The sequence below is a fragment of the Cimex lectularius genome, unplaced genomic scaffold, assembly GCF_000648675.2.
Source record: "Cimex lectularius strain Harlan isolate CLEC.00 unplaced genomic scaffold, Clec_2.1 scaffold287, whole genome shotgun sequence".
NCBI classification, from domain to species: domain Eukaryota; kingdom Metazoa; phylum Arthropoda; class Insecta; order Hemiptera; family Cimicidae; genus Cimex; species Cimex lectularius.
Genome location: NW_019392990.1, coordinates 522,238 through 547,282, shown reverse-complemented (window position 1 = coordinate 547,282; position 25,045 = coordinate 522,238). Strand labels below are relative to the sequence as shown.

Here is a 25,045-nt window from a genome sequence, read left to right as displayed (position 1 = left end):
TTTATTGAGTATTTTTAGTAGATATGATTACGTGATGTTTAATACGAAAATGAAACCAAATTATTTGTAGTTATTGAATTTTCGTAAACTAGTTTCAAATATGGTACAGTGTGGAAGGACAGTATTGTATATTATTAGGCTAATACTTCTAACAGTTAACCTCGTGTGTGCAGTTTTTGGCTTGAATTTATTAATAATCGGCATCATTTCCTCGGTGTACGGAGGACAAATAAGAGGCGTGATCCATAGTCAACTGCTGGTTATTTCCTGTTGTGTTGTCATCGGAGCATTCATTATGGTGGCAGTCGGTGCCTTCGGGGCAGCCGGAATTATAAAGAAAAACAAGTCGTATCTTCAGACATACATCACCCTTCTTATATGTCTGGCGATTTTGAAAATCATTCTAGGTATTCTGACATTTGCCATGTACCCTGTGGTAGAAAAGGAAATGAAGGATCGATTGAGTACGTGGTATAACGACAGTGAAAATTACGAAAAAAACATCGACGAGGTGCAAGAGATGTTCGAATGCTGCAGCGCATTTGGTTTGGCGGAGTGGGACGTTAAAAAACTCCCGGACTCTTGTTGCCCAGTCAGCCCACAAGACTGCAATAAGGATACGGCATATCAAACACCCTGCTATAGCGCCATAGTGAAACAGGTTGAAAAGAAATTCAAGGTCATCGGGGGGCTCTGTTTGACAATACTGTGTTTAGAGATTATGTGTTGCATCCTTGCTGCAATTGTAATCTATAACTTTGCCCGCCAAGTAAATCCCCCTGAGCCAACAATAGACGAAGCCCCTCCAACTAGCGCAACTTAGAGACGCTAGTTAACAGAAAATGTAATAAAATTATTTCTTTATCTTACTTGTTTATTTTTGGAATGTATATATTTTTTAGCCCCCCCCCACTCCCAACAAGTAATGCAATACCTTAACATACCACTTCCTCTCCATCACCCTCCGAAACCTTTTCATCGTTCTGAAGTAAATACCGTATCCACAAATCTCCACGCAGAAAATACTCTGGCCATGGTCTAATCACCTCCAGTATGCTGCGAAATCTCCCACACAAGGCCGTCCTATTTTTAACCGCAATATATAATGCAATCCTACGAACCCCTCACTTCCCTCTCCTATTCCGTCATTATTCTCATCCCTAAAGCTCACAACCCCCTAACCAGATCTCATCCTACAGACCTATTAGCCTGCTTCTCGCAATGTCCCAAATTCTAGAACGACTCCTTTTAAAACGCTTAGTACCAATTCTTGACACCTATAAAATCATTCCTCTCACCAATTCGGTTTCCGTTCTCAACATTCCACTATCCAACAATGTTTTAGAGTAGTCGACACCATCTCATCGGCCCTAGAAAAAAAGGAATTATGCCTGGACGCGTTCTTAGATGTAGCACAGACTCTCGACAGGGTCTGGCATCCAAGCATACTTTTTAAACCTAAGCGCTTCCTAATCTGTCATTATTACCTTTTATTGAAATCCTTCCTAACTGATCGCTGTTTCAGAGTGAGGTGCGGCAATGAATTCTCAGAACTCAAACAGACACAGGCGCGTGTACCGCAAGGTAGTATCCTTGATCCTATCCTATATATCATTTATACTGCTGACCTACCACTGCATCCTGACACTATTATCACCACCTACGCGGACGTCACCGCAATCCTATCCTCTAACTCGAATCCTGTCCACGCTACCTTCAGGAACACCTTGTGTTTATCGAAGACTGATATAAAAAATGAAAGACAAGACTGAACGAAGAAAAATGCACTCAGTGTACTTTTATGCTGAAAAAGCAGCCTTGCCCTCCATTGTACATTAACTACAAAGAGATACCAGTTTCCACTCAAGTCAAATACCTAGGATTGTATTTCGACAGCAGACTGTCGTGGAATCCCAACTTAAAAATTCAAAAAAAAAACAAAAAACATAATACATGACTAGGACTACTACGAAGACTTCTAAGACTGAAATCGACTTTGACAATTAAGAAAAAGCTAACACAAGACATTATTAAGACCAATATGAACATACGGAGTGGAACTGTAGGTTACTGCCAAGCCTTCCAATATCCAGCGCATCCAGTCCTTCCAATTGTCACCGAATTATGTCACTAACCTCACTATCCTCAAAGACCTCAACATTCATTTTGTCAACGAACTGGTTCAGATTCCAAACCTTTTACACCAACCTTTCGAACCATCCTAACCATGCTTGAGCCCTCTCCACTCATTCCCAACCTGACAACCGCCACGTCGCCTGAACCGACGATGGCCTCGGGACCTCCTTGACACCTAATCATAAACATTGAGTGCCAGTAAAGGCTGGCTCCGCAAAGTATGTGTACTACCGGTGAGATGCTGGCATTAGTGCTAGTGTTGTGCTGTGTGATACAATTAAATACACTCTTCATACATATTTGGAAAGATACTTTTAACTCTTCGCTTCGATTTTATTCGAGAAAATTTCCCTATAAATTAGCGATACATCATTCAGGCTAGTTTTATTTTACGACATATTCCTTTCATGTTTAACTGACATTGGTCTAACCATTATTTTTTCGTGAATCATTTATTAAAACTAGCAATGCGAGTTCTTAATTAATAATGTTTGTACTGTTTTCTAGCCAACAATGGTCTCAACATGATTGGCAGGGCTGAAAAATCGGCAGATATTACCCTTTTCGAGAAAGATCGCACGAATCAGTTTCAAGATATTAAAATATGAATTCAGTGAGTAAGTTCAATCGTTGTTACTATATAATTTCTGAAGCAGAATTATAATTGTCAGTGTTATTCAGGAAATGAGAAAAAAATGCAAGCTTTACTGCATTTCCAATGAAAAATGACACGTCATCCTGCATTGTACGTCAATAAAAAGGAGCTACCGACTTCCTTCATGTCGGATACTTAGGACTATATCTAGGCAGTAGACTGACGTGGAAGCCCCACACAAGACAAGAGACAACTAACTCAAGACTTGGACACCTATGAAGACTTTTAGGAGCGAAATCTGTTTTTACCATAAAACACAACATTCCTGCAACCATTTCTGTTTGTGGCCCCAGCTTTTGATAGGATATGTCTCTCAGGCATCTTTATAAACGGAAAAGCTTCCTATCCTCATTGTCTTATACCGGAATCATAATTAACTGATCTATGCGTCAAAACGGGGTGCCTTAACGAGTGCTCAGTTAACAGATCAATACAAGCCGGCGTCTCACAAGGAGGCATTCTTGGTGTATCCCGTTTATACTGTTAATTTTCCTATGCATCGCAACACCACCATTACATCTAATCCTATCAAAGCAGTCTCCAATATCCAGGAACACCATCAACTTATCAAGACTGGTGCAAACAATGGTAGACAATTCTAACTGTCCAAAAATGTACCAGGTTTAAATGTAAATTAGAAAACGGCTCCCACATCCAATTACTTTGGTCTAAATTGATTCGATCCCGCATCCAAAACGGTCTTACGAAGCTCTTAACCTATCCTAACCTTACTTCCCAAACCGACTCAACAAGTTTCCCTTCCTAGACTCCGCCTCGTTACCTCAGACGACGATGGCTTAAAAGTCATACTCACCTCTTAATCTCTCATAATGAGTGTTAGCGTTGACTGTTTTCTCTAACATGTGCCCTCCGAAACCCTGAATGATGTAATTAAAAAAAGAAGAAACTTTTTTCATTGCAAGACTGCAAGGTTTAACTTCTAATAACACTGGAGTTTTTATACTTCTTAAAAAATGTGTTTTTATTTTATTATTATTTTCAAGTAGCATTAGTGTATTTATAGAATTTGAATGGAAGGAAAAACGATTACGATGAGCCTATAACCATGCTCAGACTGTTGCAAGTCTGACTCCATTATTAAAACTATTATTGGCTATAGAAGTCTATGGGAAATATTTAAATTATGGAACAAAAATTCGAAATTGTAATTCAAGAACAGGAAAAAAATTATAATTTGGAATGTGTGTTTTTCATGCATTTGGCCTTCCAAATTAAGTATTTTAAAAGGATAAACTAAAGCTTTGGATGGCAATAGGATAGATTAGTTTATGAGTGGATGTTTTGAGTCAGAACTATATAGCATTCAGAAGGAATATAATTAACCTAAGATAGAAGGTTTAAATGCTAGGGCGTGAATTGACCGTAGTGACGCTCTTAAAAATTAATAATGATAACAGCTAAAATATTCACTAGCTTGTAAATTTGGACTTAGTCAATTGTAGAACGACCCCGTGGTACAAATGGGGCAACCGTTTTTTTCCTTTTCAACCGAAGCGTTTCAATCTAGCAAAAAGCTTTTAAACACATAATCATGTCATCTCATCTTAACTAATGTTAACATGGCCTAATTACATTTTTCAACAAGATTACACTGTTACACTCGCATCAGGTCGACACGCAGACTTTACTTTCCTCACTTTCATGGATTTTTCCATGACATCCTCTTTACTATAATTAATATACATAAAAATAATATTTTAACTAGCTATAATATTGTCGAGGGGGAATTTATTTTTCTTTTTTGTTTTGGTTCTATGTTTACGTTTGACCTATCATGTCCAATAAGGTCAATAAGCAACAGAATATTTTTTCTATGAACATTCAATCTTCTTCTTGTTTTGTTGTACCATCCTGCATATGTGACTGCGTGATAACACCAGCAGATTGGAATTCTAATTCAAAACACGTGATACCATTTATTGATAGAATGAATTTCACTAACAATTTATTACATGGATTTGCTCGTAAAATTTAACTGAAATTTATTACACGATTTTGCTCATGAAATTTAACTACAATTTATTTCATGGATTTGTTCAAAAAATTTAATTAACAATTTATTACATGGTTTGTTCATAAATTTTAACCCAACAAATTGATTACATGGTTTTGTTCATAAAATTTAACTAACAATTTACTACATGGATTTGCTCATAAAATTTAACTGAAATTTATTACACGATTTTGCTCATGAAATTTAACTACAATTTATTTTATGGATTTGCTCATAAAATTTAACCCAACAAATTGATTACATGGTTTTGTTCATACAATTTAACTAACAATTTATTTCATGGTTTTACTCATAAAATTACACCATTTTCGTCGAGTAGCGTCAGAACCGGATACTCGTATTGTTTACGCCTGGATTTAAATTGTATTTTTGTTTTTAATTTAAGTTAGAGTTTGTTTGATCTCGTTGCCACGGGGAACGAATGTTTACGCCTCCCGTTACTATGGGAACCAAATGTTTACGCTTTCGGTTGACATGGGCACCAGTGTTTACAGGTCGCCGTTACTACGGCGATTTGTTTTGTATTTTTCATTACTATGGAAACAGCCCTTCCTTTTGTCAAGTCCAGTAAACTGGACCGGTCGCGTCACAACCGCCAAGAAGACTGCACACACTCCGTTTCTTTAAATTTAGATGTTTCAGGCTATTACTATATTTTGTATAAGTTATTTTGTATTGTGAATCCGATAGTTTAAGTTCTGTTTAGCAATACGGGCGTTATTATTATTATTCGTCCGCCGCACTACAATCAGTTGTGTCCTTCTTCTTGATACACGACAACCGCATGCCTGACATCTTCCCGCATCGCAGTATAAGTGGACCCGACTTCATCAGTCTTTCCCGTACAACCGCAACGCTACATCGCATCTATAAATCAAGAGTACTCACAAGTGAATTTTTAGTTAATTTGAAATATATTTTTTGTATCTTTATTCTAACTTAGTTTTTCTTTCTTTTCTTAATTCATTGAAGAGCTCTTCAGTTGTTGCTTTGTTTAATTAATTTTTTTATTTTAAAACTAATACTATAATTTTATTTGATAGTTTTATTATTAAAATAAGAAAATAACTTTGTTTTACTTTTGCCGTAACTTATCTGTCTTTTTCTTATATTTATTATTTATATTAGATAACATTTTATTTTGCAAGTTATTGCCTATTGACGCTTAAGGATTTTTAATACACAGAAGCTCCAGATTCAATCAAGTGAGTGATTTGAGTGGCAAAGTGTCGTAAAATAGATCTGGCAACACATTTGGGCAAAAGATTACCTCCCACAAACGACGAGCTCGCTGAATACCGAACACGTATTTATTTCGAACTATGTATATGTAATTTTGTCTTATATTTATTATAACATGCTTATTTTAATGTAAACCAAATTAAACGGGATCAAAAATTCATGACATTTTACAAGAATTATTTAATTATGATGGTTAGGCAGAAAATTTATAAAATACCGAAAACTTTATTTTAATGTATTACCTGGTTGTGCTCATAAAATTTAAATAACAATTGGTTAGGGATGGTTAGGGTTAAATAACAATTGGTAGGGTATTTAAATAACAATTAGGGTTAACAATTGGTTAAATAACAATTGCGATTGTGATACTGACTATTGTGTTACACGCAGTGTGACGATTGTTGTGTTACACGCTGTGTGACTGTTCGTGGCGAGTACCTGACGTAGCAAAGATATGCACACCCTACCAAAACCGGACAAGGCGTAGCATTGTGTCAGGTAAGTGTGTTCCTTATCCTGCAGGAGCGAATTGTAAGGTGAGTGAAACATTGCTACTATCGGCAAGTGATTTTCTCATTTTTCCTTTTTGTTATGCATTTTTTTTTGTTAATTATTTTATTTTAATTGTTTTAAATTTTAATTACAATAAGCCTACGGCTTAATCAATCATTTAATAAATTTCGATGTGGCGAACAACGTAGGCTGAGAGATTTGACCTTCTTTCACCGCACCGTGTCAAGGAAGTAGGTCTACTGTGCTTTTATGGCGTACATGACTATCGCGGATAAGTCAATATTGTGTAGCTTCTTGGTCTCTTAAAACGACAGGAAAGGAGAAATTTTGACATTCTGCACTGCCCACTAGTTCTGCTTCACCTTCAGATAGTTGGTTCAATAAGTACCAAAACATTTTACATCGTTTGTGGAATATTCGATTTATTCCTATCTCCAGGGTCCAATCAAATTGGAGTGGTTGGTTGTTTAAATAGGACATGTCTCATGATGGAGCGTAAATCATGTGTTCAGACTTGTTAACATCTGGATTTGTAACTTTTTTTCGTCTAAGAGCTACGCTTTCTTACGTACAACGGACAAAGAACATGTATTATTATGTATTATATATATTATATATCTTACCTTGACTAGTTTGGCCATTGCTTTGGTACCATGATAGCATGGAGGGAGGCAGTCTTCGAGGTGGCCCGAGGGCATAAATGGTACTTGCTGTGAGCTGGACGGGTAACATTTCCTCAAAAGGCTCGGTGCCCTGATGATGGGCGGTGCGACGGTCACCGCTCCTTGAGGCGTCCTCTCACCTGTGCTTTTTCCCTCGCCCTCTTCTGTTTCGGCTTCTTCTACGAGCGGACTGACGGGGCGGACCATGTTTCCTCCGCCGAAGTTGGGCACGGGGAGAAGGAAACTCTCCTGCAGCAACATCACACGACGGTTTACCAATGTGTCCTAAAATAAGTGTAAAAATTCATTACCTTGTCTTCTGAAATCGGTTTGAGGGTGTTGTCGTCAGGCGAGATCGGACCGTGGTTGTGGGGTCGTCCCCAGGTTTCCTGGATTCTCAGCTGTATTCCGGCCAAGGCTGCAGCCTCCTCTTTCGAACATGGCAACTCTCCTCTTACCACCAAGTTTAATAACTGCAACACATGAGATGTTATTGTAACTAAAAAAAATACTATCAATAAAATAGAATAATTTGAGAAATAAAATGAGCCAATTAAACAGCAATCAAAATGATACTGATAGGTCAAACCAGGGAGGTTCGACAGAATAGATCGGTACAGATCAGAACAGAAAAAATCGAAAACGATCAAAATATACATATATATATACACGGTATATAAATTATATTGTTGGCTCGAATTTTGATGTGCTACATGTTTTCTGTGTAATGATTTTATTATTAAAGCAATCGTAAAATAACTTACAACGTAAAGTTAGTTTAAGTGTTTTGTAACGGCTTCTAGTATGCTAAATTTCACTTTTGGGGTAGATTTTTAAATTTTTGTCACTGTAACAAATAATTAATTTTTATGCAAGAACATCAGTTTAATTCATAGGTGACTCAAATTTATAAGTTGGTTAATGATATTAATAAAAGCTTATTAAAACGTAAAAATGTACGTCTTCTACAACTGAAATTTTACCGTTGGACAACATAAATCACTCAAAACTGATTTTATGGGCAAAATAGGAAGCATAAGACAGCTCATCAAATGTGTAAACAAATAAGATAAATAATATGTACAGATTTTTGTTTTTACAACATTATTTATTTTATATCAAATAAAAAATGGTGTACAACCAGGGAGCGAGTATTGATCCTTGTGGCACACCGGCAAGTACTTCTATCTCAGAAATTTCTGATCCCTGGTCGACGGCGGAAATTTCTACTTGGTTACGCCGACAAAGGGCGGTCTCCACAACACCAATTCTCCTGACATGTACCGGCAGACAATTGTGGCCAAATCTTGTCTAATCATTGCCATAATAATTTCCTGGGAAAGTTTTTATTTTTAAACCATATCTGGCAGCTATGTTTTTCATAATGTTGTTGAAGGAATTACAAACATGTTTCTCAAACCGTAATAAATTTATGAGTTTAGTTTTGAAGAGTGGACGAGATCTTTCTCCAGAAGCCATAATTTCCAGTGTTATAAGTAATTTTTGATACTGCTGAAGGGGATTTTATCTTCGAAAGCTTGACGGAGAAAATGCGTGTTTTTTCAAATTTGCCTTATCCCTGATATTTTTTATATAATAAGTACAGCTTATGATAAAAATCAGGAGGGACACAGCAATTCGCAACCTGTATAATCCGCTTTTGGCACTTTTGACAATCCCGCCCAGATATTTCCATCTTCTTCTTCCAACTGGTATAAAACCTGCTCGATATGTTCAGAATGGACGACTGTTGCTGAATTTAAAAAAAAAGAAAAAAAGAAAGTATAGTCAATATGACATTCAACCGACGGGCGACCCGGAATAGCATAAGACACTTGTTCTCTTTACTGGGAACAGACTGATAAGAGACGAGTGAGTTATAACGAAATGGAGGGAAAGAGATAAGTAGACAAAGCCTTGGGTGCCGAAGTAATAAAAGACTTTACATAGGTACATTTATTATTCAATGGGACGAAAAAAGACAATACTTTAGACTTTAAATGAAATGTAACACGTAGTTGTATTATCTACTAAGAATATCAATTTTGTCTTCGATGTAATAAATGTATATTCTTTCATTACTACTCATAAAAATGGATTGAATATTTTTACTGCATTGATACAAAAAAAATTAATGCAGTAGAGAAGTTGTAAAATATATTTTAACGATATTTTTTTTATTAACTATTTATCTACGATATTCGGCGAAAGAGAAGCACGAAATTAAAATTGTTATGTTTTACTGAAAATAATAATACGAATCGATGATGGGCCATTTGTGATAGATATTTAACCCATATGATTAATTAAATCTTAGAGTAAGTTTATTTTTAGTAGAAATTATTTGTAGCATAAATTTGTTAAAAAAATTCACATAAAATTGTTAGTGTATGTGTTTAAATTTTGAGATTAGACGGCAAGATGCAGTGCGGAAGACCTCTATTTTTTCTAATTAGGTTAACTCTCCTAACAATTAACCTTTTGTGCGCAGTGTTCGGCATGAATTTGTTATTGATCGGAATAATTTATCTAGTCTACGGCGAAAATCTAATTAATCTGATCAAATCTTATCTAATGGTTATGAGCGCCTTTGTCATCGTAGGAGCATTGATTATTGTTACAGTCGCCACCTTCGGCGCCGCGGGAATTATTATGAAAAAGAAGAAATATCTTCAGATTTATATCACCCTTCTTATTTTAATGGTGCTGCTGAAAATTATTTTAGGAGCGTTGGCGTTCGCACTGTACCCACTGGTTCAACCAGAACTGAAGAAACGATTGGAAATTTGGTATAACGACATCGACAAGTACAACAAAAGTATCACGTTTATCCAAGATATGTTCGAGTGCTGCAGTGCTTTTGGCATTGATAAGTGGAAAATTGACCACTTACCACCGTCTTGTTGTAATATTTATTTAAACGACTGTAATAATGCGACAGCGTATGAGGTTGCTTGCTATGATGCTATACTGGAAAGCGCACGCAGAAAATACGACGTCCTTGGCGGGCTTTGCTTTACGATGATTTGTTTGGAAATAGTGTGCATAATTTTGGCTACGATTGTGATTTTCAGTTTTGTTCGCTATAACTATGACCGAAAATCTACAATACTCGTCACTGATTCTCAACCCGCGCCACCGCCGACTACTTGAATACAACAGTTTCTTCTTTGACCTAGTATATTTTCTTTTTTTTACCATACAAAAACATTGTAGCATATTTTTAGATGATTAACATTGTCAAAAACGGTGGAACTGAACAACCATTCAGGCAAAGATAAAAAGTAGACAAAGAAAGAATATATGCAGCATATAATTGATAAATATTGTTATTTAAGAAATAGTGAAATCCGTTTTCGCCTCAAACATGGAGTCAGATAACAACAAAAGAAGGCCAAATCAATTCAAAATATTGCACACATATGTTGTTATATAACAATTTTCAAAGCGGAACAAAGCCCATTTACAGAAATTCTTTTTTATATTTGATCAGCTGATTACTGATTAATGATTCATTTACACTTAAATCTGCACATACACGCACATGTGTTGAATTGTGCCTATAACTTATTATTTCTCGCAGCCCCCGGCGATACCAATTTGTTGGATTTACAATAAATTACCGGCCGGCCTTGAGAATCACTCCTCCGGTGTTGGCAGTCCGAGTTCAGACCTGGGTCTTATCCTTCCATCCACGAAGGTTCAGCTCCAGGGCATATCAATAGCTAGGTCATCTCGGCCTCCAACGCAGTCAGATCCTATTCACACTCGTTCCAATTTGCATGCCCAAATAGGGTCGTGGAGTACTTGATATCCCTCCATCATTGAATCAATGGATGAATGGAAGATTGATGGACTCTAAACTGAATCAGAAATTTGACTATTTTATACTATCTCACTGTTTGTATACCAGCTGATCATTTTATTTTCTTGTATTTTTCTAGGATAACATTTGCAATCATAGATCTGTTCGTTTAAGTGAGATGATACCATACTGAAACTTAGAATTGCCTTTATTACAAATATATCAGATGTCTAAAACCACTTGGAAGGTCCAGTCAAAGTTGACTTTTCATTTTGTTCTCATTTTTCACAGAAACAGTTGGTCAACCCTCACTAAGACTGGCAAATTTATTCTGCAATTGGCCAGACTCAGAGGAGTGATAAGACCTGTCAAGCATCTCAAAAAAACATCTACAAAACATGGGCATATTCAACGACGATCTTATTTGCAGATTATGCGGAGGATGAGAATTATAAGAGGAGGAAAAACATATCTTGGAATGCGAAGCAACGAATGAATGGAGACAACCTAGGATACAAAATAAATGGTAGTAGCGAAAGTCAATGCAGTTCCTGGGGAGTACAAACCCAACTTCCTAGTATACATTATCATCATAAGTCCTTTGGTGTGATGTATAACCAATACGCCGTCCCTGGGGGTACTATTTTATTTCCTTCCCACTCCAACCGCTTTTAGATTTCTCGGGGTTTTCTGACAAAGCACTGAATTCAAATGTGGCTGATGACGTTTCAGAATAGAAATGAGAAAACTAACTATCATAAGAAGGTCTTCATTCACAGGGCTTACGCTTGACAAGTTGATAAACGTTAGGAACAACAGCGTACAAAACGACCTTCTTATCTTCTCCAGAAGTCGATTAGGTCATCATCAAGTTAAAGCAAGGTTCAGCCTAAACAAAATTGTTTGGCGAAATAAAGGAATGAATGGACATTTTATTTAGAATAGCGACCTAAATCATTTGTGGGTTGCTTAACGCCAAGTGGCTTGCTAGACCATGGTTAAGAACAAAGTTGTACTAGTAGGATAAAAATGTTGGACTTTATAGATAAAATGTCTAACGTAGATTTAGAAACAGTAGCAAGGTGACGAGCTATTATAACATTTTCCGATCTGATTATTCGGAGGTCGTGAGATGCGGTCTGGTGTGACGTAGGTTTTAGAAAAACATTTTCTTTATCGTTCCAACGTTTCGATCTCTATTGAGATCATCTTCAAAGCTCAAAGTGTTTGTTTTCCGTGTAGATGTGTTATTCTTGTCTGTCGTGTTGACTAAACACTACACATTTTCCGATATTGAACGTGTTAAATAAACATTATTTTAAAATACTCGATGATTTCTGAAAGAACATAACAATCGCAAACGGTGCATAATAATGAGTTTTGCACGGCGGAGTGTTTATAGTAAATATTCTGTTTGATAATACAATAACACTTAGTACAATAGTACGCATAAAGACCGAAACGTTCCATATTTAGTTTACTAAGGAGATAAGATACTGTGATTATGATCAGAGATGCAATTATAATAATGGCAGAGATGATCATCAAATAATTCTTTATCACATTTTTTAGTTTTTGTTTTTAGTACAATCGTTAAGTGATAGAAAAATAAATTTAATTGGAAATCTTTAACCTTCCCGCATATACCCATCTTGAAAAAAATAATTTAAATTGACGTGTGAAGGTAGAAAGATATTACCTGGCTGTTCTATTTGGTTTTAAGTATCGTTGTATACAAACAGGTCGGCTATCTTGGAATAACAATCTCATCAAAGCTTATACTGTAAATTTTGGTATACTAATACCACACCGAAAACAAAAGTGTCTTCAATCTTAAGTGGGTATTACACGCCAGTCTTTTGTCTAGGTATATTCAAAGTATCTGACATGAATGGAAGTCGTTGTCAATTCTTTTGTTGATGTGCGTGCGATGGAGGGCAGGAATGTTTTTTCAATGTGAACCTACGATTAAGTACATCTTTCTCCGTTCAGTGTCGCCTCCACGTATAGCACAAATCTCAAGGGGTTCTTGTATATCGTAAGTTGTGGAAGTAGAAGGATAGGATTCGAGTAAGAGGACAAAACTAACTAGAATAAGAAGCTGATCTTCATTGATAGGGTTTAGGTTGATACGTTGATAAATGTTCAGAACAACGGTCTGCAAAATGACCTTCCTTTCCTCCCCAGAGGTCAATTAGGTCATCATCAATTTAAAACATGGTGATGCCAATGATCAAATCCATACATAATCGTTTATATTTTTCATGATTAACCCTAAACGAAAGTCTGTCTAAACAAAGAAATGAATGGAATTTTATAGAGAACAGCGTTATAAATCAGTTGGGGATTGTAAAAGGCAAACTGGTACGCTAGACCATGATTAAGAACAAAGTTGTGCTAATTAGATAAAATATATCAACTTTAAAGAAAAAATGTCTAACATAGATTTGGAAAAAATAAGGTGCACCTCTCCAATCAAACGTTTAGAAGCAAATATTTTGACTTCTACCACTGCCTACTGACTAAACTCTATTCCGATATATTGGACGGGAGGGGTATTCACGATGTTTGTAAGATGTTAACTCGAATAGAGAAGTGTCCAGTAAGATCGTGAACGTTCTCTTCTTTTCTTAGCATGTTAAACTTCAATTTTTCCGCAATGCTGCGCGTGGCGTTTGGTAGAACCGAAAATAAAACTATAACAGTCCTTGAAGGCTTGTATTTGTTTGTTTTGGTTTTCTTTTGGGTTAAATTTTAGGATGCCAGAAGTTAATAAAAAAGGAAAATTAGTCAACTCTTTCATTCAAAATGCTCTCAATGCACTCGTAAAGTACTAACAAATGACACGCTTCAATTCGTGCCGACATATCTAACTTGTATCCTAACATTTAACAGCCTACAGTTTTATAGGATATGGGATGTATCGATTATGAATGAGAGTATAAGGTGAGGTCAGAAATGAACAATAGAAAGGTATTGGTCTGATTTAATTAATGCGTATTTAAGAATAAAAGTACATGTAAACACAAAACAGTTGTTAAATGCATGGCTGCCATGTTGGTTACCTACGCCCCAACGGACAGCAATGTGACTAGATTTTCGACCTAACGTCTAACATTGGCCCCGGCCTGTTAGATCGAGCAATGTTAACTAGCCGATTCTTACAAGTCTACGTCATCATTTTTCTCGATCTAACAGGACCTAACAGAGTTAACAGGGTTAACACGAAGATCGTGACTACCACTAGTCGATCATTTGCAAAAGAACTACAAAAATCGCAAAGGGTGCATAATAATGGCTTTAAAGGGGGAAGCGTTTTTCAGTAAATATTTCGTACAACAATTTTATAACAACTTCGTACAATATATGTGCACATTAAGACCGAAAAGTTCCATATTTAGGAAGGCGATGCCGTTTACTCCTTCACGCCTCCTTTGATGATACACCTCCGGGCACAAGGCAGGGTGATTATGCGAGTATAACGCTCCATCGATTCCTGCCTATGGCGGATTACGTCCCTTGACCAGCCATTTGCCTAAAACATAGCAGCCCTTCTTCATCAAAGATAGAGTTCACACCCGGCTCGCCTTTCATGCGACAGCTCTTCATGCTGGAACGGTCAAAGTGTAATAGACGCCGTTTCGCTCAATCCTCATTAAAGAAAAGAAAAAAGTTTCATATAATGGAATTATTGATTATCGGTTTTGGGATTTAAATCAATTTTTAGGTGTATAAGTAGTACAAAATGACAGGAGAATTTCTAAAAAGACACTATCAAGTACAACTTATTAATAGTATTGTTTTTGAGAAAAAATATTTCACACAACTTTAACGTCAATTCACTCACACAAGTAACGTCACAGTGCCGTGACCGGCATTTTGTTACACCAGCGGGTTTGAAAATATTCTTCTTGGAAACTGAAGAGCTTTCTTCAAACTCGTCCGGCGCGTTATTGGCAGCAGTGCTGCCGTTGTCACCGGACCGCGTTCGTCGGATTTCTAGTTGGCGATATTTAACAGTTTTCACGGGTGTACAACATGAATGACGATAGTTGATGCGAAATAATCCTGTGTTGTTTAATCAGGCAAATTCAAAATATGTACTGGACTCAGATTTCAAAAATAATCTCAGAAAGAAAACAGGAGCAGAAATGAAAGCAGATGTTGAGTAAATTACGTGTACATTTCAGTCGTATTTACATTGTGAACAGGGTACAGTAAATTATGAACTACGATTAGAACTTGTTTTAAAGCTGGGGATATGATAACCACGGGAGAGATCCAGCATCAGAATTGAAATGATCAACTAATATTTTTTGTACAAGAAATACATCTGTCGTTGCGTTCCCTCCCTGTAAATGTACAGTTTGTAGTGTTCGACTTTCACTCCTCGAATACACTAATAAGAATAGGAAGTACGTAATTAATTGTGCGTGCATATATCGTATTTCTTAATTTATTAAGACGTTTAAGTCTTAAGTTATGCAGCAAGCAAAATTTTACTTCATCGTCCACTAATTCTTTGTAAATTGTAGCAAATTCCCCCTTCTGCTCCACACTTGTTCCATGCTTGATGGATACACGTCCGTTTTCTCGCTTGTGGTTCCTCTCCTTCATCCAAAATCAGTGCGATAATCAAAAGTTCATCATCTGAAAACATTGCCAGTTTGCAAGTCTACCGCAAGGCAGGGATGAAAAACTGACCATTGGGAATAGAGATCCCTGAATGATCACAGTGGCCGTTACTAAAGCCGGGAACACACTTATCCGATGCAACGCCATGCGACGCTACCCGACGCAAATCCAAAATCCATTTCCATAAGATTGCATTACCCACGTGCACATCTGCCCGATTCCACGCAACGCTACTCTACTCAACGCTCTGCGATGCCCACTGTATCGTCGGGTAGCATCGAGTACAGTCGAAGACAAAAGAACAGGATACTCTTATTTTTATTCAAACTACATGTATTATTGTCGTTATATTAATTACAAAATACATATTTTAATATAAACCAAATTAACTAACCGAGATAAAAAAATTCATTAGTTTTTTAAATTAATTTAAATAATGTTTTGGTAGAAAATTGATCAAACACCGGAATACCATTTTTTGATATAATGAATTTAACTAACAATTTATGACACGGTTTTGCTCATAAAATTTAACTACCAATTTATTTCATGGTTTTGCCCATAAAATTACACCATTTTCGTCAAGTAGTTTCAGAACAGGACACTCATATTTTTTTATAGTTTATTTCAAACTAAGTATATGTAATTTTGTGGTTATATTAATTACAACATTCCTATTTTAATGTAAACCAAAGGAAAAATCATAAATTCGTAAGTTTTTATAAAAATTATTTAAATATGATGGTTAGGAAGAAAATTTATCAAAACACCAGAATATCTTTATTTCAAACAATTAAATTTAACTAACAATGTATTACATGGTTGTGCTCATAAAACTTTACTAACAATTTATTACATGGTTGTGCTCATAAAACTTTACTAACAATTTATTACATGGTTGTGCTCATAAAATTTAACTAATAATTTATTACAAGGTTTTGTTCAAAATAATGCATTAAGAACAAAAGAGGCGTTGCGATTGTGATAGTGATTATTGTGATACACGCTGCGTGACTGTACGAGGCGTGCGCTTGACGTCGCATAGATGTGCACACCCTACCAAAACGTGACAAGGCGTCTGGTAGCGTCGCATAGCGTTGCATCGGGTAAATGTGTTCCCGCTCAAGGGCCGTCACAACTGTCAAGCTTTATTCGTATTCAATCTGTCTTGAAATTAAAAAGCCAGATTTTAGGCTTTATTTTTTAAAACCTGCATTAGTTTTACTTTAAAATTGCACGTTTTTGTTGTTATCGATTTCAAAAAAAGTTTCCACCATTAATTTGATAAACTTACGTCAAACTGGTAATAAAAATCACCCTCCATTAACGGATGGCTTATTAATAATTCATATCTAGCTAACATTGTTATTTCACAGAATAAGAGGCAGCATTCACTTCCACAGCCGAAGATAAGATCGGTTGTAATAAATGGTGTTTCGACGGTCTAATCCGCTCCAGGCATGACTGGAACGAGGCCAGAGCAGGAAGGTAGGAATAATATTTCATTATCTAAATTCATAAAATAATTTCAATTCGCGAATTGTCCGAAAAAAAGTTTTTATTTTATTTATTTATTTTTTTTTTTTTTTGGGGGTATGATCTAGCATATTAGCCATGGTGACAATTCTTATATGTGTGTTTTTTTTGGGGGGGGGGGGGTTATGTTGGCATATTACCCATGAAGTTTTCTATTTTGTCGAGCGGGTTCGTGAGCACGGTCCCCCGGCGAAAAACCCCCGCCATGGCATGACAGGAGGAAGACCGTATGGTAAGTTAAATGTTAAATTTTAAAATATCAATACGTTTCGATTTAAACGCAGATTTCAAAAAGGCACGTTTGTTTTGTTTATCTCAACTAAAAGCCTTAATTAAATGAAAGATATTAGTTGGTCAAGCGGACCCCGATAACTAGTGAATTTAATAAGTTAAATGAAGTATATCTTCACTAAAGCTCTCCGTGGCCAATTCATTTTTCGCCTAGAATCAAATAGATTACACGACATTTGAAAAATGGCACAAAGGAGGGAAAATTCAAAAAGGTGGAGTTGGAATGGGAAGTTGGTGCCTGAGTGGATGGAATTCACGTTAGAGCAGCGGCGTATCTAGCCGAAGATCGTGGGTTCGAATCCCGCTCGTCACACTGACTTTTTTATCTCATCTAAAAACCCCGAAAACTAGTGAGTTTGTTTTTATTTTAACCTGCTGACAATTACGTTCATTTTTACAAATCGCTTTCTCACTATAAATCAATTTGTAAATGATAGATTTTTTTTCTGACCTTGTACTGAAACAATATTGGCTCATGTCTTGGACTTGACCAGAGCCTCCAGCCGACCGACCGTACTTAATAGCCTGGGGACTCAAAGCTCTTCTAAGTATTCTTAAGTTATTACATTTGCAAATCATTTCTGACTGTTATGTTGTAAACGCCTTCATTATTTAATCTTTGTCTATTTCCCGGATAGTAAGAGATACCCTAGTAGGTAGCTGTATTCCGCTGTTAATGAGGAGACGCATCTGCTAGCAACCATGGTTTTGAAGCACGCCAATATCACATGGTCTGGGTTCGCCATGGATATGCTGTCACGTGGACAAATGGCGGCCCCACAACACCAATTCTCCTGACATTTACCGGGAGACAATTATGGCTAAATCTTAGTCTATCAATGCCTTAATCATTTTCTGGGAAAGTTTTTTAATTTTAAACCATATCTGGCAGCTAATATTAGGTTAGTGCAAAGCGTCTTCTCTTTATCCTACCTGTGATTTCATAATCACGTTGCCAATTTTTCCTATTTTAATCCTCCAAATGATAGTAAATGATACTTTGTTGTTTATATCAATCTGGATTTCGAGAATTAAACACTCATAATCAGGTTGAAGGAATTACAAACATGTCTCTCGACATGACCGGCGAATCAACCACCAACGCGACGTTTCAATGAGAAGGTGATTTTTCTAAGACGAAACCCTCATGTTCTGCGGCCTTGTTTGTAAAGCCAGAAAGAGGCCTTTTTTCGTCGGACCTATTAAAAGACGCTTTGGAACGAGAATTCTCTAAACCAATCAACAGCGCTGAAATCCATCTCCTATTGTCAAATTCTAAAAAGAAGCGAGATGAAACGCTTCGACAGTATTTTTACTGACTTCCGCCAATCGCGGAAACGTGGACGATCAAGCATTGTTTCCGTACGTTATAAAAGGAATAGAGTACGGTGAAAGATTTCAAAGAAAAATTGTTTATTTACCATCCAATGTTAAAAAATACTGTGACAAATTTAGAGAAATTATCTAAAAATGTGACAACAAAAAACAACTGAGAGACGGGTTCATGCCGCCGGTCTGTACAAAACCGACTTTGATGTATGGCGGGCTTCGTTGCTATAACTGCGGAGAAAGGGATCACAAATCCTTGCATTGCACTCATAAGGAGAAAGGCATGAAATGCTTCAAATGCAGATCTCTCAGCCATTTAGGCAGAAACTGTCATATAAAGGCAGATGTAAAACAAAAAGACGAAATAGGGAAGAGCTGTTTGGTTACATCACGGTCGAGCTTTTGCGCCATCTTTCTGGAGAGGAAAATGACGATATTACTGCAGCGCTGGTGAGCTCTACTATGACGTTGGGAAACTTCTTTGCATTCTGTGGATGTGGGAGGTTTGGGTGGTAATACAGTGCAAACTAAAGGCGCTCTTATTTGTGAGGTTTTCATCGCCGACGTCAAAACGATTTGACAACATTATTTTTTTATTGTTGACGATTTGACTATGAATAACGACGTTACAGATGGTGGCGAATTCCTTAAGAATACGAACATTTTAATCAGCCATAATAAAATAATTCATATCGTAGATGCCTCAGAGGATCGTTCACATGTGTTCATTATTACCATACCTGACCTAAATGAAATTGATGTTGGTATTTCTTAACTTAAAACCTATGTTCAAGATCTGAAGAAGGGTTATAGACCTAATAAAATTAAAGAAACCCCTGTAGAAATGCGTATACTGTTGATTAACGAAATTCCAGTATTTTCTCATCCACGGAGGCTGACTAATCAAGAATTAAAAGATATCGAGTTACAAATTTCAGAGTGGCTAATGCAGATAATAATTGAAGCGACTGATTCTGAATAAGCTACACCTTTGGTCTTAGTACGCAAAAAGGATGGAACTAGGTGAATTTGTATAGATTACACACTTCTGAACAAAAAAATGATCAAAGATAGGCATCCTGTACCACTGATAGACGATCACTTGGATAAGCTGCGGAACAGCAAAATTTTCTCGATTTTGAACCTTAAAAACGGATTTTTTCATGTCCCGAACGAGGAAAGTAGCCGCAAATATACTGCATTTGTGACACCTACTGGACATCAACATATGCAAATAACTACTGTAGTTCCACGCAGTAACGGGCAGAATGAAAGGTTCATGAAGTTGTTATTCCCATCCTGACAAAGTTATGCTTAGATGACCCAATGAGGTACAAACATGTCGGAAAGGTGCAGATGGCGATTAATGTTCTTTTCAACGAAGTATTGGTATGATACCCTTTAAGCTGTTATTCGTCATAGATATGAAGAGACCGGAAAACCACAAATTGAAGGAAGTAATTGACGAGGTGGTGGCAGAATCATATGCTCAAGAACGTGACGGGAAGCAACAAGCAAGGCCCAGCAGGAACAGTTAAAAACGTTCAATAAGAGGAGAAAGCCGGCGAGATTGTACAAGGTTTGAGAGTGGGTTGCAATCAAACGCATTCAGTTTGCACCCTTGTCCAAAATAAAGGCCATGTTTTTGGAACCATATCGAGTTTTTCGACAGATTGGAAACAACAGAAGCGAGGAGAAGATCAACGGAACAAGGGGACCAGGGAAAACCATTTCCAGTGCAGACTACATAAAACCTTGGTCAGATCAGGGAGACGAGCACAACACAGATGACGAATGACGAGGACGACCCAATCAGCGCGAAAACAGCCTAATCATTCGAGGGCGAATGACATCTCCAGGGTGGCCGAATTGTAGGACGGACGCTTCCATCCACTGATTTAACCCCCAGCGGGACGAGCCAACTAAAGGAACAACAGACAGTTAGAGCGAGAAGGTAATTGTTAAGAATTGAATACGCATTGACGTGTCGGCTTAATACCGTGTAGTCCTCGTTGCGTTTTTAAAATAATAAAACTTTATTTTGTGTTGCAAGTGTTTACATGCTTGTGAATAGTCAAAAAAGGTTAGCAGCCGTTTTTAACATGAAAAAAAATTCTTATATTAAAAATAATAGAATTAATAAAATGTGATTAACGGGTATTTATTACCAAGAAATAAAAGGGAAAAGAGAATGTTTTCTAATAACTAAAATTTAGTTTTAGTAGTCAAGTCTAAAATTTCTTTGGTATCCTTTTCTTCTAGACAAGATGCATATAATAATGTAATAAACCTTGTTATCACGGGCACCAGCCGACGAACAATTCTACAGAAACAGTTTTTGAGTCTTTAATCATGTCAAACACCTTTTTTTGCTTTGTTTTTTCTAAGACTTAATGCGACTGACAACCACCTCCGATCAAGCGTGGCCCACTCCCGCTTAGGACTCCCCGTCCTGCTCTTTTGCCTCCCCAATCGTCGAACTCTCTGCTTTCTTTATACTGCAGATGCCGCTTTGGCAGCCTTTACGAAATGGTTGTCATTAGTGCGTTAATGCTTAGCACTGCACTTAAGGAATCTGAGATGACTACTATCTTGGGCATCATTTAACGCTTGGCACATAGCAGTGCCTCTTCTATTGCCAGTAGCTCTGTCGTGTATATGGAGGCTTTCCCGCTGAGATGGAAATTGGCATATTGTTTGCTCGTTGTTTCAAGAAAGGCTGCTGGCTTAAAAAGAATCCATCAGAGTGTGTGTGTGTGTGTGTGTGTGTGTGTGTGTGTGTGTGTGTGTGTGTGTGTGTGTATGTGTGTATATATATATATATATATGATCTAGGAACACTGATGAAAGTCTTGCGTGAAGTTCCTGGTGGTATACAACAGTGTTTTGGTGGCCATGATGGATAAAATTAGAGAATATATTCAGCTTCCTGATGGTTTTAAAATAATCGATAATGTATTATTTAAAATAATAATATATGTTGGTAGACCCTTGGATTTTTCCGGGTTCCGGTTACATACTAAGATTCATGGGTAAAATTTGTTCAATGTTTTTATTTATTACTGTATGTGTATATTTGTTACTAAATTATTTATTTATATCGCACTAATGGAAAATTGCACTAAAAGAAAATATATTAGATGCGTCACTATTTCGTGGATAAAATTTGTGCAATGTATTTATTTATTACTGTATGTGTATATTTATTACTAAATTATTTATTTATTTGTATAATTTATTAATTTATTGTATAAGCATGTATATGTGTATATATATATTAAAAATATTTAATTATAATCTATTATTGTTATGAAAATATATAAAATTAAGTTACAAATTCTGTGATATAAGTAATTAAATTGTGGCAGTATAATATGTGTAACTGTAAAGTATGAGTGTATACACTATTTTATAAATGATGTTTTAATTTGTAAATGTGTGATAATGTAATAGTTAAAAATAGAGTTATGCATTATCCCTGTAAAAATCAGATCGCCGCCCAGCGGTCCATCCCGGTAGCGGCTAAAGATCTGAAAATGGGAACCTGTTGTGATAAAAAAATGCATATATAAATGCTGCTTATATATGCACAAGTATCTAATAAAGGAAAAAAAGAGCTTAAATGAATTATTTAAAAGAAATAAAAATTAAATCATAAAGAAAGTGAGCTGTAAGAGGTCAATACCGTAAAAACAGCCCCAAGTCAAAAAAATAAAGAAAAAATCACAACAGGTTACATATTAAGAGTGGAGTTCTTTTTTCAGAATGTTTTGGTCAATGAGTGTTGTGCTAACGTTGAAATCTTGGCCAGTAAGGGATTGTTTGTCATCATCTTTTCTGCAACGAACTTTCCGGCCAGCTTTTTCCTTCTTATGTTAAGTGGAGGTTCTTTTGCTTTTCATTGATTTTTCCAATATTCGATGAAAAAGATATGACTGATTTGTTCTATTTTCAATCTGTTCTGATCCCTACTTTCTCCTAGATCAATTATTAACCATTTCATAAATATTAAGCTTTGAAATATCTCCTTTTTGGAAAAAGACGATTTTGGACAACATTGAAAGCTCATTCAAGATGTTCTATTGTCTGAACACAATGCAGCAAGTTGCGCCGTATCTGCACTTGTTATAACTGTAAAAGTCCCACGAAAGTCTTTAAAGGCAAAGGAATCTCTGACTCACTGTTACGTAAAGACAATCCATAGAGGGACACAACCAAATCAGACCCTACCCCTTCTCTCAACAAACAGACAAACAAAATCCTTCAAGAAACACTTAAACAAAAAGAAATTGACATGTACACATACAAATCACTTCAAAACAATTCTTCAACTCCCCCGAAACTATACGGATCTATAAAACACAAAAACCTGAACACCCTCTAAGACTAATAATTTCATTTGTAAATTCCCCTACATACAACATGACAAAATACCTAATTAACATACTCAACAACATCACAGATAACACATATAACGTTAAAGATTATTTTCATTTCATTAACAAATTTAATAACATTCACATCCCCTCACACTACTCTCTCATATTCCTAGATGTTTTATCATTCTTCACCAACATTCCAACTGAACATTATGAAAGATAAATGGCCCAACGTAACACCACACACAAGTCTATCAAAGAACACGTTCATAACAATGTATTAACATGTTATTTTATTAACGGATATTTTACAAACAACTATTTGGCATAGCCATGGGTAGACCTAGGCCCGATACTTGCAGACATAATTATGACCCATCTATTAAACACAGTTATACCACTAGTTCCTTTCACATTACCCTTCCTCACTAAATACGTTGATGATATATTAACAGCAGTTCTCACAGGTCAAATTCAACTACATTAGATACATTTAGCAGCTTTCACCCACGCCTACAATTTACACAAGAAATCGAAAAAAACACACAAAACAATACCATTTTTAGATACGCTCGGAATAAAACAGCCACATGGCACATTACTCCCAGACTGGTATCAAAAACCAAGAAACACAGATCGCTACCTCAACTTTACATCACACCATCCTCTTCATGCAATAATAAACACGGCCAAAGAACTACTTCACAGAATTATCACCCTAAGCCATGAATCATTTCACCACAAGAACATAATGAAAAACAAACATATCCTCCACAGCAATCACTACCCTAAACACATAATCGGCATTTACAACTTAACACTAACACCATCCACTATCATTCTTCACTATCAATCTGTTCCATTCGTTCTCGGGCTATCACATAAATTAAACACATTTCTCTCTTCTTAAATTTAAAATAGCTTTCAAAAACTATAAAACAAGTCATACCCTTTTTTCCAAAATTAAAAATCACACACCAGTAACAAATAAATCTGACGTAATTTACAAAATCAATTGTTTAACTGTCCTGCAACTTACATCCCTATATCTGGATAAGAGAGTAAAGCAACATACGTATGATTGCGAAACACCCAAGAAAAGTCCTACAGCACCGGCTACCCACTATTTCGAACACAAACACAATTTCTATTTCAACAATCCAAAAATATTACACACAGAACAAAACAAACATAAACGTAACTTTTTAGAAATGGCTTACATCAACAGGGATAAACACAGCATCAATTACAGAACAGACACATGTAAACTCAGTCGCAGATACGCCAATATCATTAATCAAATTCAATATCGATAACATACATATATCATCATCACATCACACAAAATATATAAAACAATCATTACATTCCCCACATCAAACATTTCTACATAGTCTAATTCTTCAACAATTTGACTTTCCTTTCCCTAATCTATATAATCCTGAAAGGATAATCAGGCCATTACCCATTTTTTCCCATTGTCGGCTCCTTCCACCTCAAAGAAGCCGACTCCTCGTACAAAGATGTCTTTCTATCCCGACTTCCTTCCCCCCCCTTCAAAATCCAAACACTACACATTTTCCGATATTGAATGTGTTAAATAAACATTATTTTAAAATACTCGATGATTTCTGAAAGAACTGTAAAAATCGCAAACGGTGCATAATAATGAGTTTTGCAAGGCGGAGTGTTTGTAGTAAATATTCTGTTTGATAATACAATTTTGTAACAACTTGGTACAATAGTACACACAAAGACCGAAACGTTCCATATTTAGTTTACTAAGGAGATAAGATACTGTGATTATGATCAGAGATGCAATTATAA

At 36.3% G+C, this 25,045-nt stretch overlaps 2 protein-coding genes and 1 long non-coding RNA gene across 3 annotated transcripts in view; 2 read left to right on the top strand and 1 right to left on the bottom strand.

The window, feature by feature from the left end:
* Positions 1-295: 295 nt before the first annotated feature.
* On the top strand, positions 296-823 carry LOC112127968 (tetraspanin-9-like). Its single transcript, XM_024229609.1, has one exon. It carries the CDS (start codon positions 296-298, stop codon positions 821-823), a length of 528 nt encoding a protein of 175 aa, XP_024085377.1.
* Positions 824-1,525: 702 nt separating this feature from the next.
* On the top strand, positions 1,526-3,759 carry LOC106670310. Its single transcript, XR_001341053.2, has 3 exons — positions 1,526-1,584; positions 2,644-2,753; positions 2,818-3,759. It is a non-coding gene; the product is annotated as an uncharacterized LOC106670310 (long non-coding RNA).
* Positions 3,760-5,137: 1,378 nt separating this feature from the next.
* The window catches only part of LOC106670304, a 281,929-nt gene continuing 262,021 nt past the window's right edge, over positions 5,138-25,045 (bottom strand). Inside the window, exons 27-29 of the mRNA XM_024229610.1 lie at positions 7,555-7,716; positions 7,205-7,492; positions 5,138-5,693 (exon numbers count right to left, since the gene is read on the bottom strand). Coding sequence (XP_024085378.1) covers positions 5,553-5,693; positions 7,205-7,492; positions 7,555-7,716 — 591 coding nt within the window. The 3' untranslated portion in view covers positions 5,138-5,552. The remainder of the gene's footprint in view (positions 5,694-7,204; positions 7,493-7,554; positions 7,717-25,045) is intronic.